A 17,297-nucleotide genomic window follows, 5' to 3' on the forward strand; every position below is an offset into this window, starting at 1 on the left:
ACAGCAAGCTGTGCCTGGCACAGAGCAAGCACGGTTAGAGGGTAACTGTATTACCAACAAAACATCTGCAAGCCAAAAGCTTCATGAGAAAGGCAGAAAGTTTTAGCCAGGATATGCAAATAATGCCAACTAAGTGAAGGAAATATCACCATGTTGCAACCACCACTGTAGCAGTTAATTTAGGAAAGGATCATCAACAAACGCTAAGACCTGGGAGGGGAAAGACTGTAGGAGAATGAGACATTTCCACACACTCAGGTTACGTATTAATTACCAAGAAAAAATGTCCTTTTACAATGGAGAGATGTTGAGGATGCCTCACTGTACCCTCAGTCTAATAATGAGGAAACAATCATACAAATCTAAATTGAGGGACATTCTGCTTGGAATGGACATCAAAAACATCAATGTCTTGACAGAATTAAAAAAAGGTGGGGGAAGTGTGACAGTGTTCTAGAGAGAAGGAGACTATAGAGACATGGCAACTAAAAGCAATGCCTGCTCTCTGATTGGGCCCTGGATTGAAAAAAAGAGAAAGCTGTCAAGAAATTATCAGGACAATTGGAGAAATTTGGTTATGGACTGATTATGGTGTTGTAAACAATGTGAAATTACCTGAGTGTGATAATTGTATTCTGATTATTTAAAATAATATCCTTGTTCTTAGTATTTAAGGTACCTAGGGTATTTGGGGTGATATTTGAAAATGTTTTAAATTCATTACCAAATGGTTCAGAAAGAAAGAAGGTGTGCATGTGTACCTGAGAGAATCACCTAATACTGTAAAATGTAAAAGGTTGTGAGTCTACGTAAAGAGTATATAAGTGTTCATTGTACTGCGCTCTCAACTTTTCTGTAGGTTTGAAATTTTTCAAAATAAAAAGCTGGGGATAAAAATCAGAGTATGCAGAAAGACAGAAGCATTTAATTCAGGAAGGCAGCTCACCCCACATACAACTTCCATACATTCTGAGCCACTTCTGGAACCCCTCATTTGGCTATGAGCTCCGAAGGATACCTATGTCTTTTTCACCCTTGTTTCTCCAGCATCCTGGCATGGTGTCCAGAATATATGTGTTCAGTAAATGTGCATGGACAAGCACCCTCCCTCCACGGTATGCTCCCAGGAAGCTAGGGCAGGGTCACCTCCGGGAACAAACAAATCAGGATGGTGGTCCCAGGCATGGTGTTTTGAGGCCTTCATGTTGCTGGAAGTACCAGACTACTAAAATGCAGCAACAGGGGCAACACCAGGGCTTGTCTCCTGGCAGTGCCCTTCTGGCCTCACCTGCATGCTTGGGCAGGGAAGGGTAAAGCTTGAAGGGCTGTATTTGCTGCCCCCCATTCCCCTACCATTGGCCCTGGAGGGTCAATAAAACCCCAAGAGTCTGGAGGAGAACAGTTGGCCAGAGAGGCTGATCCCCATCATGGTCCTTTCCAGTGTGAGACCAGGGGCTCTGTTCCTACTCCTCACCCACTGGTATCCTAGGAAAAGTAGAGAGGGAAGCATCTGAATGCCTGCTCAAGGATCAAGAGTCTGGAATCCATTCTCAGACAGTCCCTCACAGATTTACCCATTGCTCTGCAGTCCAGCCCGTGGCAGTGAGAGCTGGGAAGGACCACGTGTTTGATAGGCATTAAGCCCCCCCAGCTGGAAAAGCTGTAGAATCTGTAAGAAAGAGAACACAGCCAGTGATGACACACTCCTGGCCTCAATTCCCACCAAAACACAAAGCATTTCCTGTGCCTTTTCCGTTATTTCACAAGCTGCCTCTTTTTACTCACACCCTCTGGGCTCCAAGGACAGAAGATTTTTTCTCCTCCTAGAAGCCAGACAGCTGGTTCCAGCTTCTCCTGGTCAACACCATGGCCAAGACCCCTAGTGACCATCTGCTGTACTCCCTAGAGGAGCTGGTGCCCTACGACTTCGACAAGTTCAAGTTCAAGCTGCAGAACACCAGCCTGGAGAAGGAGCACTCCCGGATCCCCCGGGGCCAAATCCAGACAGCCAAGCCAGTGAAGCTGGCCACTCTGCTGGTCAACCACTACGGGGAGGAGTATGCTGTGCGACTGACCCTGCAGGTCTTGAGGGCCATCAACCAAAACCTCCTAGCAGAGGAGCTCCACAGGGTAACTGGCCCAGGTAAGCAGGCCCTGTACCTCCACCTCTCCCAGTGCAACCACTGGCTGTTCATGGAATGGGGTGGAAGGTGCAAGAGAGAAGTCGTGTTTGGACCAGTGCGTCCTGATTGGAGGTTAGGAGTCCCAGGTCTACCACAACCCCAGTGACTTTGGCCAAATCCCTTCCCTTGCTCTGGTCTTGGAGCTGGATTAGCAAAGCTAAAGCTCCCAGTGGCTTAAAAAGAAGAGCTGAGGGGCCGGCCTGGTGGTCTAGTGGTTAAGTTCATGTGCTCTGCTTCGGCGGCCTGGGGTTCACAGGTTCGGATCCTGGGTGTGGACCTAGCACCACTTGTCAAGCCACACTGTGGAGGGATCCCACATAAAACAGAGGAAGATGGGCACAGATGTTAGCTCAGGGCCAATCTTCCTCACACACAAAAAAGCTGAGATTCTGACTGCAGGGCAGGACCAGGAGAGACAGCAGCTAGATGCCTGTTCGCAGAGAATTGCTCACATAATTTGTGATTAACAATAACGTACAGACAAGGATCTCTGGGTGAGCAAAGAACGCTTGCTAACCAATCATATTAACAGGCTTGGTAGGTAATTTTCTCATTTTTATCCACCTAATTTCAGTTTTGAGTTCTTCTTTAACACATTTTACAGTGGCACTTGAAAATTCTCAAGAGGACGTTCTCCTTTCTTTTCTTTTCCTTCCTTCCATCTTTTCTTTCTTTCTTTTCTTCCTTCCTTCTCCTTCTGCTACCCTTTTGTTGTAACTTTCCGATTTTATTACATTGTGATCAAAGAATGTGGCCGATTTGATTTCTGCTTTTAAAGATTTTTTTTTGAGATTTTTGGGGGGCCTATTACGTGATCAGTTAAAAAAAATATTCCTTGGTGTTTGAGTTTTTCTTCTATTTTTAGACTTTAAGAATACATTAGAAATGCTTTCCATGTGTTCCTATGAGGTAGAACAGTTGAAATAACATAAAAATTCTCTGCTCTTTGAAAGAGTGATAGAACTAAACTGTAATCTGAATCTGGTGTAATTTGATGAGTAGAAGTTTTAAGTTAATTTTTCATATTTTAAATTCTGGTTGTTAGCATCTTCAGGGTTTCTCACTAGTTCATGAACCAGTTTTGGCAACTTAACGTTTTCCTACAAAGCCAAGGGCAAAGTGTTTTAAACAACTTTAAAGTTATTTTATTTAATTAATTAATTTATTTATTCCCCAAGCCCCCCAGTACATAGTTTATATTCTAGTTGTGAGTGCCTCTGGTTGTGCTATGTGGGACGCCGCCCCAACATGGCCTGATGAGTGGTGCCATGTCCGGACCCAGGATCCAAACTGGCAAAACGCTGGGCCGCTGCAGCCAAGAATTCGAACTTAACCACTCGGCCATGGTGCCTGCCCCTAAAGTAATTTTAATAAAAACTATTTCAGGGGCTGGGCCGGTGGCTTAGCGGTTAAGTGCACACGTTTCACTTCGGCAGCCCAGGGTTCGCCGGTTCGGATCCCGGGTGTGGACACGGCACCGCTTGGCAAGCCATGCCGCGGTAGGGATCCCACATATAAAAAGTAGAGGAAGATGGGCATGGATGTTAGCTCAGGGCCAGTCTTCCTCAGCAAAAAAGAGGAGGACTGGCAGCCAATGTTAGCTCAGGGCTAATCTTCCTCAAAAAAAAATGAACTACTTCAAACCAAAAATGACGGTGCTAATTATAGGTTATCTTCATTTCATTATAGTAGTGGTTTTCAAATTGTATACCAGGAAGATATTTCAGGGATTCTTTAGAATATTAGCAAATACTTGATTCAAGTTTATTAATTTTTTAACTTACAAAATTAACAAATTCATGTTAAAATGTATCATTAACTAAATTTTAAAATACTAGAGCCCCCAGTGTGATAGTTCATGCTGTACTTGAACTCCTTTTTACGTAGACCTTAGAATTAAGCCTTTCCAGTCATTTCTGTTTAATTAAACAGTATCCTGAAATTTCCAGGCAAGCTGTTTTAAATAAATTAGTACATTTATTTATCTGTGTGAGTTAGGATTTTCTTCACCTCATGAAACCAAAGAAAATAACAGAAATAAATTAGTTTCTGAAGTTGTAACTGTCCTTCATAACTCCTGATTTCAAATTTTTGTGCCAAACATCTTAATTCTTCTTTATTGATTGATTTTTGTAAGTGAGTTTTGTACATCTATAATCACACACAAATTTATACCAACAAACTAGGTTTTTTATTTATTTCATGTATTAAGAATTCTGTGTAAGATCTTATATTGGAAACAAGTTCTCCTGCCTAGAAAGTTTGAAAAGCACTATTTGAGAAATATATAGCAAATAATTCGTATGTTCTTGTTTAATGGTAATTGACTGCTGTTGTCTAGAATGTTCTTAACTCTAATTTCTGAGGGGATTCTCTCTTCTCTCTCTTTCCCCAACCCTTGGCCCTGAGCACTGGACATTTTCATCCCTTTGTATCTCGTTGTCTTTTCAGAATATCTGATACAAGAACACGGCCCAGACAGTTCAGCAATGTCTTGTTCCTCTGTGGAAAATAATCCCAAGAGCCTGAGGATATCAGATGGTCCACAAGGTGATAGGCAGTGGCAAAGTGGTGACAGGGCAGCCAGCCTGCCATCTGGCCAACTCGAGGCTGGAAGGGGGCCCCAGAAGAAGCCTCAGGTCAGATCGAGAGATCAGAAGGGCTCCGAGGGCCTGGATGTGCAGGGCAAGCTGGGGGCCAGGAGTGTGACTCCTTCTTCCAGGAGAAGCCCATTCCCCGGCAAGCTGCAGGAGGACAAAGGGATGAATCCGGGATCCGGGGTACGCAGGAATGCCAGCTCTGCAGGAAGGCTCCAAGGAGTCTCCAGTGGGTTATTTTCTGGGTCCCCAGGAAGGAAGGAATCCAAGACACCTGAAGTAAATTTACCTTCAAGAAAGAAGCGACCCAAAAGTCTTGAATTTACCATTTCTTCAGGAGAAGGAGAACCCTTCAATCCAGAAACTCTTCTGCTTCAAGAGAAAATAAGAAGTGAGAATCCAGACTCAGGTGCCACCTCCAGTGAAGTGGCCACTCTGGATATAGGGGCTACTATGGCTCTGGAGAAATGCTCCAGGAATCCAGAACATTCCATGATCCTAGAACGGGGAGCATTCAGGAATACAGTTTCTCATGTATCTCTGGCTAGAGAGGAGAGGACTTGGGAGCATCCAGAATCCAGAGCACCTTTGGAGAAACATGGGACTGAGGATCCAGAGACCCCTGAGACCTTGGGGGAGGTGGTAGGTGGTGTGCTCCATAAGCCTTCAAATTCAGAAGTCCCTCTGTCTTCAAGTAAGAAAGGACCCCAGAATCCAGAAGACCTGGCATCCTTAGGAATGGTGACCTATGCAGGTATTCCCCCACAAACCTCCTTTTATCCCCACTGTACTTATGTTACTGGATCCCTGGGTGCCCCCCAAGGTCCCCAACCCTTTGAGAATCTGATGTAGACCATGAATCCTAAAAAAATGCACACGTGCATATCTTTACAAAATGTTGCATCAAATTTCAGTTAGTTCTTAGATGCTCTGAAGTCCCTCTTTAGAATTCCAAGGGCTTCACAGACCCTAAGTTGAGCATCTGGGAAAGGATGGGTAAAAATATCTCCTTCTCACAATAACCCCATGGCAGTATGTCATGGGCCCAAGATTCTGCCATTCACTTCTCTCTGGGCAGGGAGGAGAGCTGCTGACTAAAATCCTAGGTCCTTTTTACTAAGGAGGAAGAAATTAGGATTATGTTGGTTTGTGAATGACAGAAACACCAAAATAAGGATAACTGAAACAAGATAGAAGGTTGTTCCTCTTTCACATAAATGACACACAGGTAGTCCAGGACAGATGTGGTACTCCATCAGGCTACTGATGTTTTTTGCCCCACCAAGTTTTCTCTCAAGCTCATGGTCTCAGATGGTGGCATCCTCATTCCAGGCAACAGGATAGAGAGACAAAGGACAATAGTATTGCTTAGAGAGTAAGTGATTCCCTTATTTCCAGAAGTTTCTAGAAGCTGCTCGTGACGCCTCCAGTTACATCCCTTTGGCCAGAATGTAGTCAAATGGCCACGCCTAACTGCAAGGGAGGCTGAGAAATGTAGGTTTTCTTGGGTGAGAAAGGGAGCCAGGAAGAAGCAGCCATATGGACAGCAATCAATTCTATCACAAGGCAAGGAGGGGAGAGTGGTTATGGGGTGCCTCTCACAGTCTCACAGACATGATATGAATTCCTGGGACTCTGTGAGAGGAGGAGGTGGGAAAGGACTAATGGATTGAGTGTGTTTCTATTTCTTCTTGTACCTTCTGTCATTTCTGCTTTATGAATTTGTGCTATGGTCTTGGGGCAGAGCTAGTCATAGCTGTATCATCATGGTGCGTTATGCCCTTCAGCCTTATTAAGTCCCCTTCTTGACTTTCATTTAATATTTCCTGAACCTGGATGTGAGCAGTGGTCCATCTGCTCCATTCAACACACACTTCCCAAATGCTCACCATATGTCAGGACTCTGCTAGGGGCTGGGGGTCCAGTCATGAGTGAGTCACTGCCCCCCAGGAGCCCCTGCTCAAGTCATGAGCAGCCTGGGGGCTTTTAAGCGGTAAAGCAAACACTGGTCAGAATATCTTGCTGTCTTTATATCACCTGCTAAAACAGTGTATTTGTGGGAGGAAGGCACAGAATTTATACCAAAAGGCCTTTCTTTAGGATAAATGCCCAAGAATTCCAAGTCTCAGGACTGTCATGAGATCTAGCCCTTAGCTCTCAGTCCCAGCGGCTCATTTCCTGCCTCACTGGAGGGAAGCCAGGGAAGACAAGCTAGGAAGTGGCCACAGTCTAACCAAGAACTCACCTGTCCCAGGCATAGTCTTTCTCTCTGCTGTGCTTTGTAGCACTCCTTCGTAACATCTTGGGTTTGTCACTCAGGAGATTTTTCCACTGCCATGTCACCAAGGAGGCTGCAGGACAAGGCTGTGTGTCCCCTTTGCCGCGCCCAGGAAGGAGACCCAGATGGTGGCACCTGCGTGCATGATTCCTGCAGCTGCTCCATTGCTTCTAGGAATCTCAAGGCCTCAGATGGTCACTCACCCAGCTGCCCCCAGTGCCAGGCCTCACTCCCAGGGAAGAGCTCTGGAGGCCAAGAGCGGCAGGAGGGCCAACAGATGGCCAGCCTGATCTCCAAGCCCCTGCCACAGTGTGAGCGTCACATGAACCAAGTCCAGCTGCTCTTCTGCGAGGACCACGGGGAGCCTATCTGCCTCATCTGCAGGCTGAGTCAGGAGCACCAAGGCCACTGGGTACGCCCTATCGAGGAGGCCGCCCTGGAATACAAGGTAGGGCTTCCTGCCCAGGGCCCTCCTCTGCTGGGCACTTGGACATGCTGGGGCTTGCTTCATTTTCTCAACAACTCTGGGAGGCTGGTGTATTAGCCAGCATTCTTGGACTGTAAATGGCAAAAACACAATACAAACCAGGCCAGTAAAGAGTGAATTTACCAGTTCACGTAGCTCTGAGGTCCAGGGGATGCTAGCTTCAGGTATAGCTGAATCCAGATGTTCACAGGAGGTCACTAGGAATCTCTCTAACCACCTCCTGGCTCTGCTTCCCTTGGCGTGATAGATTCATTCTTCCTCTTTCCTGGGCACCCCTTCCTATGCTCTTGGCTTCAGCATCCTTAGCTTTACTCTCCAAAGCAAATTTTCCCCTCTAGAGTTGGCACCCACTAAAGATGGCAGGAGCCAAGTTTAATCCTCAACAAGTACTCTTTTTCCAGGAGCAAATTCAGAAGCAGCTGGAGCATCTGAAGGGGTTGAGAAAATCTGGGGAGGAGCAGAGATCCCAGGGGGAAAAGACGACAGCAAACTTCCTGGTAAGGAGGGCAGAAGGAGGGAGGGGACCAAGAGTGAGCAGGGGCCCCCAAGATTCTGTTCTGGTTCATAGGGAAGTAGAGCTGATCACATATTTAGAATCATCTGTTCTTTGCTGGCAGGGAAGTAACAGGCATCCAAGGATGAGTTCGTCCCTGGAGAGGGAGACCACCCCCAGCAGGGAGGGGCATCTCCAAGGACCCTGTCATGCTTTCTTATACTCATGATGAAATGATATAGCGAAACTAGCACCAGTGGCTGTCACTGAGGGATGGGACTAAGGAAAGAGGAGGAGAGACTTTTCAGCTTTAACTACTCCTCTGTATTGTTTTTATAATTGTCTATTTTATTTTTTTAAAAAAATATTGATTTTTAAAATTCAAACGATTAAAGTGAACGTTTTCTTTAAAACCATGGTTTTGCAATGCCATGTACTTTCAGTAAGTACAACTTATTGGTCTTTCTCTGTTGAGCTGGTGTCCAGCCTCTTGGACACTAAGTTGCTTCTATTTTCCCTGCAAGTGAAGGTGACTACCCCACAGAGCCTTCATTTGTTTGATCTATGTTGGTTGTTGGATCCCGTCTCCCTCTTTGGGTTCCAGACTTCTGTTGGAACGCACCACACTGCAATGGGCAATGGGCAAAGACAACAAAGGGCAGAATAGGGGGAGGGCATTGGCCCACGTGTCTGACTTTTGGGAAGCTCCTGAATTGTAGTAAAATGAAACCCTTCCCTATAATCCCAGGTGGCTTGGGACTTGTGGCTGCAGCAGAGGTCAAGTGTGCCCGCTGAGGAGTGTGAGGCAGGAGCCTGGGCTGTTCAGGGAAACAGGCAGACAGGAGGGTCTAGCCTTCCCTTAAGATACTCATGGTGACATGGGCCCCTGTGGGAAGGAGATGCTGTTTTCAGGACTTCTCTTCCTCCTCCTCCTTTCAATAGTCAAAAAAAATTTGTTTTAATCTTAGGGAAGGGGGAGGGAAAGCTCTTCTTTACAGCAGAATGCCAGCTAAAACAAGTACAGAAGAATAATTGAATTAGAAATTTTCCATTATACAAACACCAATATAACAGTTAACACCAACAGGGATCATCAACGGATGCTAAATTTTTAGAGGAAGATGGTTAGAGAACAGGATATTTACACACTCTCAAAGTACCACTCCCTGAATTACTTAATAATTAAAACAGAAACAATGTATATTTACAGTGGAGAGCTCTGGTAGAAACCTCCTTAACCAGGTGACCAATCCTAGTATAACAATAATGGTGATGTACAAACTGGACATCCTTTGCCTCCCCATGGGATGCACCAGGAAGACCACGGCATTAAGTATATGATATTCTTGTCCAAAATGGTTAACCTGAATTTAATCATGAGCAAAATTATCAATCTTAGAATCTAGGCCACTGAACAAGACAAGTGACCTGTCCTCTTAAAAAAGAAGTCAATGTTACCACCATCAACAACAATGAAAAGTGAGGAGACATTTTTGGTTCAAAAGAACTGGGGCTAGCCCGGTGGCGCAGCGGTTAAATTCACACGTTCTGCTTCTCTGCGGCCCGGGGTTCGCCAGTTCGCATCCCGTGTGCAGACATGGCACCACTTGGCATGCCATGATGTGGTAGGCGTCCAACATATAAAGTAGAGGGAGATGGGCATGGATGTTAGCTCAGGGCCAGTCTTCCTCAGCAAAAAGAGGAGGATTGGCAGTAGTTAGCTCAGGGCTAATCTTCCCCCCCCCCCAAAAAAAGTTTCTAGCACCTAAAATGATCAATAAATGGTACTTACTGTTTAAAAAAAAAAAGAAGAAGAACTAGGGTCAGTCCTGTCCTTTTGAGCTCAAAATGATGACTTCTTAAGTCCAGTCTTAGTGGATATGAAGTCCCCTCTCCCTCCTTGGAAGAAGGACAAGGTGCCCTAGAGCCACTTCACCTCTCCGAAGAAGGTTTCTAGTGATGATGAGAAAGAGGGCGAGAGAAGAGCTAACGGCTGACCAGTGGGCAGCGGTAGTGGAAGTTCACTTACAGTTAAATGAATGGACTGACCAGCCCCATTCAGAGCCACATTGAGAACCTCTGCTGGGGCGTGGAGAGAAGTCTCCCTCCTGGAGCCTTTGGTGGTCATAACCTTGTCCATCTATGACCTCAAGCATACGCCACCCTCACAGTGGCTTTCAAGGAAGAAAGAAGGTGACATCATTTATATTAGTGTCCTATGGCTGCTGTAACAAAGTACCTCAGACTAGGTGGCTTAAACCATGGAAATTTATTCTCTTTCAGTTCTGGAGGCTAGAAGTCTGAAATCAAAGTGTTGGCAGGGTTGGTTCTTTCTGAGGGCCACAAGAGGACATGTTCCAGGACTCTCTCCTCAGCTTGTAGATGACTGTCTTTTCCCCATGTCTCTCACATGGTATTCTCCCTATGTGTGTATCTGTGTCCAAATTACCCAACTCCAGGCCTCCCCCACTCCATATGACCTCATTTTAACTAATTACATCTGCAACAAACCTATTTCCAAAGAATATCATATTCTTAGGTACTGAGGGTTAGGACTTTAATATATGAATTTTGGAGAGAACACAATTCAATCCATTACATGAGGCTTTAGGACATTTTCCAAGAGCCAGCCCCTGCCACATTCAGTCTGTTCTGGAAGGTTCTGGCCCATTTTGCCTCCTGCCCTGGAGTCCAGGCCTCTAAAAGGCTGAGGAAGCCTGCCTCTTATCCACCTCCAGGAGGTGGCCTTCTTGGGATTCCCTGGGCATACACATCCACCTCACTGCACAGATTCCTACACCTCCCTGTGCCCTGTTCCCCAGAAAAAAACCGAAATCCAGAAGCAGAGAATCCAGTGCCAGTTGGAGCAGTTTTACCGGTTTCTGGAGGAGCAAGAGCAGCTCTTTGTGGCCTGGATGGAGGAGCTGGGCCAAACCATTGGCCAGGTCAGGGAGACACACGGCACCCAAGTGTCTAAGTACACCGCCCTTCTTGATGAGCTGATTGGGGAGCTGGAGACCAAGCAGTGCCAGCCGGAATGGGAGCTTATGCAGGTGAGTGTGGCTGGGCGTGGCCTTACCCTGTCCACTGTGCCCAGTAGGATGACATGGGATCCCAGCACTGCCATAACTTCTGCCCAAGCCAGTGAGTGAGGCCCTTGGGGCTGCGGGTGGGACTTGGTCTTGGTGACCCATGATGCCTCTTGTGCCAAGACCCCTTCGATGAGCTCTTAGGAGCCCAGGGTGGCCAGCATCCTGGGGATCCCCTAGCATCTCTCAGAAAAGATCAGCAGGGCTTGGGTGCAATTCCATTGCTGGTCCCAGCTGCGCTGCCACCTTTGGTGATTAGAATTGCGGAGAGGTGCCTCAGTTTTGATGACACACCAGGGCTGGGAGCCCAGGAGGAGAGGCCAGGAGTCAGCACGGCCCATAGGAGACTGGTAACCGAGAGCTCCCATCTTTTCTCTCCTAGGACATCGGAGTCACCCTGCACAGGTACCAAGAGGTCCCATGGTGTTCGCTTGGGAGTCCCGCAGGAAGCATTTGGGGAGGCAGTCCTAGGAGGGAGATATTCTCACCGCCGGTTCTGTGACTCTTCCCTGGACTCCTCCCATCTCCTGCAGCTTCCTAAGGCCTTTCTGGATTTGTGCAGGGAGAACAGAGTATGATCAGGAGGGAGAGAATGGCATTGCACATACCCTGTGTGCTGATGGTGGCTTCCTAAGAAACCTCCCTAACAGATTGTGTCCTCTGCCATTTGCCTCCTGAAAACTGTTCCTGCAGAAGTGCTTGTGGCCTCAGGGAGGGAAGCACTTTCCAGGAGTGGAGCTGCTTAGCCCAGCAGGCAGGGGAGAGGAGGGTAGGGAGGAGCCTGAACTGTTACAATCACCCCAGGAACTTTACAAAATCCTGACATCCAGGCCTTGGCAGACAAATTAAATCCGAATCTTCAGGAGTGTGACCTAGGCATCAATGTTTCTTTGAGTCTTTTTTTTTTTTTGGTGATAAAATATACGTAACACAAAATTTACCATTTTAACCATTTTTAAATGTAGGATTCAGTGGCATTAAGTACATTCACATTACTGTGCAGCCATCACCACCATCCATCTCCAGAACTTTTTCATCTTCCCAAATGGAAACCCCAGACCATTAAACAATTCTCCATCCTCCCTTCCCCAGCCCCTGGCAACCACCATTCTACTTCCTGTCTTTATGAATTTCTCTACCCTAAGCACCTCATATAAGTGAAATTATACAATATTTGTGCCTTTGTGTCTGGCTTATTTCACTTAGCATAATGCCTTCCAGGTTCATCCATATTGTATAGTGTGTCAGAATTTCCTTCCTTTCTTAAGGCTGAATAATATTCTATCATATGTATATACCACATTTTATCCATTCATCTATCAATGGACATGTGGGTTGCTTCCACCTTTTGGCTACAGTGAATAACACTGCTATGAATATTGTTTTACATGTATCTGTTGGAGTCTCTGCTTTCAATTTTTTTGGGCATATACCCAGAAGTGGAATCGCTATATTATATGGTAATTCTATGCTTAGTTTTTTGAGAAACGAACATACTATTTCCCACAGTATCTGTACCATTTTACATTCCCACCAGTAATGCACAAGAGTTCCAATTTCTCCACATCCTTGCTAACACTTATTTTTAATTTTTTAAAAAATAATAGCCATCCTAATGAGTGTGAAGTGGTATCTCATTGCGTTTTTTTCTCGTTTAATATCATTTTTATTTCAATAGAAAAAGACTAGGTTAGTGTAATTAATTTGACATAGATAATTCTTGGCTGAGCATGTCAATATCAGCACCATTTTAAGGCCATTATTAAAACTCATTGTGGTTTTGATATCAGTGGTTTTTAAAACTTCCCATGTGATGCCAATTCGTGGCCAAAGTTGAAAGCCAGTGTTTAGAACTCACAGTCCGGGGAGGGCTTTCTTTGTGAAGCCCAGGCAGGGCTGGGTGTGCCCTGTGGAGGCTGCACCTCGCTTCCAGCTCATGGGAGCTTGGGCCACCTCCATGCTCCAGCCCTCTGGCCAACAGTCTTTTGTCTCTAGGGCCAAGATGGTGACTGTCCCTGAGCCGTGGGCCACCCCTCCAGAGGTGAAAGAAAAGCTCCACCTGCTCTACCAGAAATCAGAGTTTGTAGAGAAGAGCATGAAGCACTTCTCAGGTAGGTGGGCTTGGGGGAAGATGGGAGGTTCCTGCTTGCTTCCTCCCTGATATGCAAGTAGCCTACAGGCCCCTAGTGTCCCTTCTCCATCTCCCACAGCCCTTCTGACTCTGCCTTTAGCCTCTCCCTGATCTGTCCTCAGCTGGGGGACCTAACTCAAGCTCCCTTTCTCCTTTTAGAAACCTGGCGTTCAGAAATGGAAACCTTCAATGGTGAGTATGGTGGTGGTAGTATGTGCTGGCTAGGCGTTATTGTGATATTCCCTTATGCTGTTGATTTCTGGGCATTATCTAGAAGAGAGAAAAACACCTGTAACAAAGGCAGGAGAAAGGTCATGACAGGCCCTCATAAGCTCTGTGTTGGACTCGTTGGCTGGGTCAGCTCATCAGACTTCAGAGTCTCCAAGGCAGATCCAAGGGCCTTGGAGGAATGAGGTTATATCCAAGGAGAAGAAGTAGGGTCCTGAGCAGGAGAGTCCTCGTCTTTCCTTGTGGTGGGGACCAGAGTAGATTTTGTCCCCCTGAATGGGAATCTCAGGATTTTTTCCCCTATCTCCTCTTTCTTTGTAGTTCCAGAACTGATTGGTGCTCAGGCACCCTGAGGAGAGTGGCCTTGGCCTGCTGTATCCTTGTGCTGTCCCCCAGTATGTTCCAGAAGAATGGCCCTGTCCATGTTTCCTGGAGGCAGGGAGAACCCCGTGGGGATGTTGCCCATGGACCCCAGCTAGGTATTCTAATTCTCTCTGCAGTTAATGTAATTCTGGATGTAGAAACCAGCCACTCCAACCTCATCTTCCATCTACTCTGATGACCTGAAGAGTGTGAGACCTGGAAACAAGTGGGACCGTCTGCCTGACAATCTGGAAAGATTCGATAGCTGCATCATCACCCTGGGCTCTCTGAGCTTCCTTTCCAGCCGCTATTACTGGGAAGTGGGGGTGGAAGACAAGACAGGGTGGGTCCTGGGCATTTGGAAGGCGTCCATGAGCAAGAAGGGAGCAGGACTCTGTCACCAGAGAATGGCTACTGGGTGGTGATGATGACGAAGTGAAACGAGTACCAGGCATCCATTTTTCTCCCAACCTGCCTGTGGATGAGGGAGCCCCCCCAGGCATGTGGGCATCTTCCTGGACTACAAGGCTGGAAACATTTCATTTTACAATATGATAGACAAATCCCACATCTACACAGTCGCCGATTTCTCTTCCTCTGGGCCCCTGCAACCTATCTTCAGCCCCAGGACACAAGACAGAGGGAAAAACATGGATCCTCTGGCCACCTACCCAGTGGGGTCAGGGGACCCAGTAAATGCCCAACACTTCACATCTCTCTTCTAGCTCCTGGCCTTGTATCTTGAATTCATACACTTAACAGACATTATTGAACACCTACTGGGTTCCAGCTGCTGTGGGGAATATAATAAATAAGAGAACAGTCTCTGTGCCCAAGGAGCTTATGGAATAGTTGCAGAAGTAAGCTAGGTATGCAAATATTGGTAAACCAAAGGTGAAGAGAACACATGAACTGATGACATGCCATGGATTTCAGAGGAGGAAGTATGTGGCTGTTACTTAATAAATCCTAGTATGAATTAGCACCCTAAGATGCTCCTGCAGAGATCCCACCCTCATTTTCTCTCAGGACCCCATGGCAAGGTTATGTCCCTTCATTCTATCCTCCCCTGTCTTGAGGACTTGGGAAGCCTAGAGGAAAAACAAGCAGACTGGACTGTTAGAAAATATTTTTGTACCTGGATTAATGAACTACGGTTCTTCAGAGTATTGGCTGGGCCTCATAAGTAAATCACTTAGAAAATTTGGTCATCATTGCATTTGTTGTCACTCAGTTGATCACTGTGAGATCCCGTTTCCCTACTGAACACCATGAAAGAGATGGGGCTGCTGGAGTGGAAAACCATTTGACACATATTCCAAGTGTCAGATTATTCTGTCCTGATCTGTATCTGAAAAACCTGTGGGCCTGTGGAATATTAGGTGTTCTGGTTTACAGAAGCCCTCTCTGTCATCCTCCATTTAGAGAGATGTAAAGAGAAGGGACGTAAGAAAACAAAAAGAATCAAATGAAGATTAAACTCCAACTCCTCTCTCCGTCTTCAGACTAGAACCTAGATTGGACTCAGGTTCTCCATAGTTGTTACCAGAGCATGAAACACATGCTTTGCTTTCTTCATGGAGCTTTGTTCTACGTGCATAATCCACATGCCGACACAGTTCATATGCCCAATTTGCTTAGCTGTTCCCTATGGTTTGTCATTTGTTACCCCCAATTCTTCCTTGCTATAACCTTTCCATGAACAGCTTCATGTATATTTCCCACCACCTGCCCATACACATATTTTTCTCATATTATTTCTCATATTATTTTCTCATATTACTACATATTATTCCTAAAATGGTTCCAGAATGTGAACTATTTGATAGCACTTGCTATAGCTGGTCATACAATCCTTCAGAAAGACTGAAAAACGTTTCATGCCCAAAGCAATGTTTGTCATTTAAAAATCTGTGCTGACTTAATGCAGATGTAGTGGGGTTTGACCTGTGTTTTATTTCATTACCTGTTAGTGAGGCTGTGAATTTTTTCATGTGAATTTCTACTTTTTGCTTCATTATGCAGAAATAGTACAGCTCTTTTGATTATTTGCTATGTGGAATCTAGATAATGAACTAAGTTGTTTGTAATGCTTCTTCATAAATATTTTAGATACTAAACATTTGTATCTGTAAGATGAAATTTTACCTGTCTGGTGGTTTTTTAAAAATTGAGATATAATTCACATATCATAAAATTCATCCTTTTAAGGTGTACAATTAAGTGGGTTTTGGTATATTCACAGTGTGTACAAACATCACCACTAATTCCACAACATTTTCATCATCCCCAAAACAAGCCTTGCATCCCTTAGCAGTCACTTGCCCTTCTCCCCTCCTCCAGCCCCTGGCAACCACTAACCTACTTTTTGTCTCTATGGAATTGCCTATGCCGGACATTTCGTGTAAGTAGAATCATACACCATGATGGTCTTTTGTGACTGGCTTCTTTAGCTTAACATAATGTTTTTAAGGTCCATCCATGTTGCAGCATGTATCAGTACTTCATTCCTTTTTTATTGATGAGTAATAATCCATTATATAGACCACATCTTGTTTATCCATCATCAGTTGATAGACATCTGGGTTGTTTCTACTTTTCAGCCATTATGAATAATGGTGCTATTCATATGCAAGTTTTCCTGTGGACATATGTTTCCATTTCTCGTGGATTTATACCTAAGAATGGAATTGCTGGATCATAGGGTTAGTCTATAACATTTTGAGAGACTGTCAAACTGTTTCCAAAGCGGCTAAGCATCTTTTCAAATGTCAATGACCATTTAGTTTTTCTCCTCTGTGGAATGACTTTATAGTCTTTGCCTTAGTCTTCGTCACTTCACAGGAACTCTTTGTGTGTTGGGAATGTCTAATTCTTTATCTGGCTTATCTTTTACAACTATTTTCCAGTCTACTAGTTTTTGACTTTATTAATATTGTTCTTAAAAATTAAAAAAAAATAAAGTCACTCAGGTTTATATTTTATTTCAAGGCATCTCAGTTTTCTGTTTTGCCTCAACATCAAATGTAACGTTCTCTTAAGTGTTCTTTTACTGGTTATTAAATTCCACTTTTTGTGTGTAGTATAAGGACGGGAGTCTTTTTCCCCAGAAGAACAGATAATTTTTGCTAGAACCATCTATTTCATACTAAGTTGAAATGCTACCCTTTCACGCAGATCCGTCCACATATATTCAGATCCATTTTGGCACTTACTGTTCTTTTCACTGTTCTATTTATTTACCCCAAGTTCAAACCATACTGCATTAGAGGAGTTTTGTTTTGTTTTTAGTAATTTTAATGTCTGGAAAGGCAGGTATTCTTTATTTTTTAAAAATCTTTGGTGCCACACAGTTTCGACACTAGTCTCTTTATAACATTTTAAGCCACGGGTAAGTGAGTCACCTACAGTTAGCATTAAGAAAAGGCATTCATTTCTATTTTTACTT

General features: G+C 45.0%; 1 protein-coding gene across 3 annotated transcripts; it reads left to right on the forward strand.

The window, feature by feature from the left end:
• The first annotated feature begins 1,739 nt into the window (after positions 1 to 1,739).
• On the forward strand, positions 1,740 to 15,988 carry MEFV (MEFV innate immunity regulator, pyrin). 3 transcript variants are annotated; one of them, XM_070485076.1, is made up of 9 exons: positions 1,740 to 2,143; positions 4,635 to 5,534; positions 7,100 to 7,506; positions 7,947 to 8,042; positions 10,861 to 11,091; positions 11,510 to 11,532; positions 13,123 to 13,238; positions 13,418 to 13,450; positions 13,808 to 15,988. In XM_070485076.1, the coding sequence occupies exons 1-9, from the start codon at positions 1,867 to 1,869 to the stop codon at positions 13,837 to 13,839; spliced, it is 2,115 nt and encodes a 704-aa protein (XP_070341177.1). In that variant the 5' UTR covers positions 1,740 to 1,866; the 3' UTR covers positions 13,840 to 15,988. The 3 variants fall into 3 exon arrangements, with proteins under 3 accessions (XP_070341177.1, XP_014688492.3, XP_070341176.1); XM_014833006.3 differs by having other exon boundaries at positions 13,987 to 15,059; XM_070485075.1 differs by lacking the exon at positions 13,808 to 15,988 and having other exon boundaries at positions 13,418 to 13,794.
• Positions 15,989 to 17,297: the final 1,309 nt, after the last annotated feature.

This window comes from Equus asinus, chromosome 14 (genome assembly GCF_041296235.1).
Source record: "Equus asinus isolate D_3611 breed Donkey chromosome 14, EquAss-T2T_v2, whole genome shotgun sequence".
In the NCBI taxonomy this organism is placed as follows: Eukaryota; Metazoa; Chordata; class Mammalia; order Perissodactyla; family Equidae; genus Equus; species Equus asinus.

What these genes read in the sequence shown, in the direction of transcription:
- MEFV (XM_070485075.1), top strand. Translation starts at nt 1,867, where the DNA reads ATGGCCAAGACCCCTAGTGACCATCTGCTGTACTCCCTAGAGGAGCTG. An exon ending in AGGCCGCCCTGGAATACAAG is followed by an intron (nt 7,507 to 7,946) that starts GTAGGGCTTCCT and finishes CTCTTTTTCCAG; the next exon opens with GAGCAAATTCAGAAGCAGCT. An exon ending in GAGCATGAAGCACTTCTCAG is followed by an intron (nt 13,239 to 13,417) that starts GTAGGTGGGCTT and finishes TTCTCCTTTTAG; the next exon opens with AAACCTGGCGTTCAGAAATG.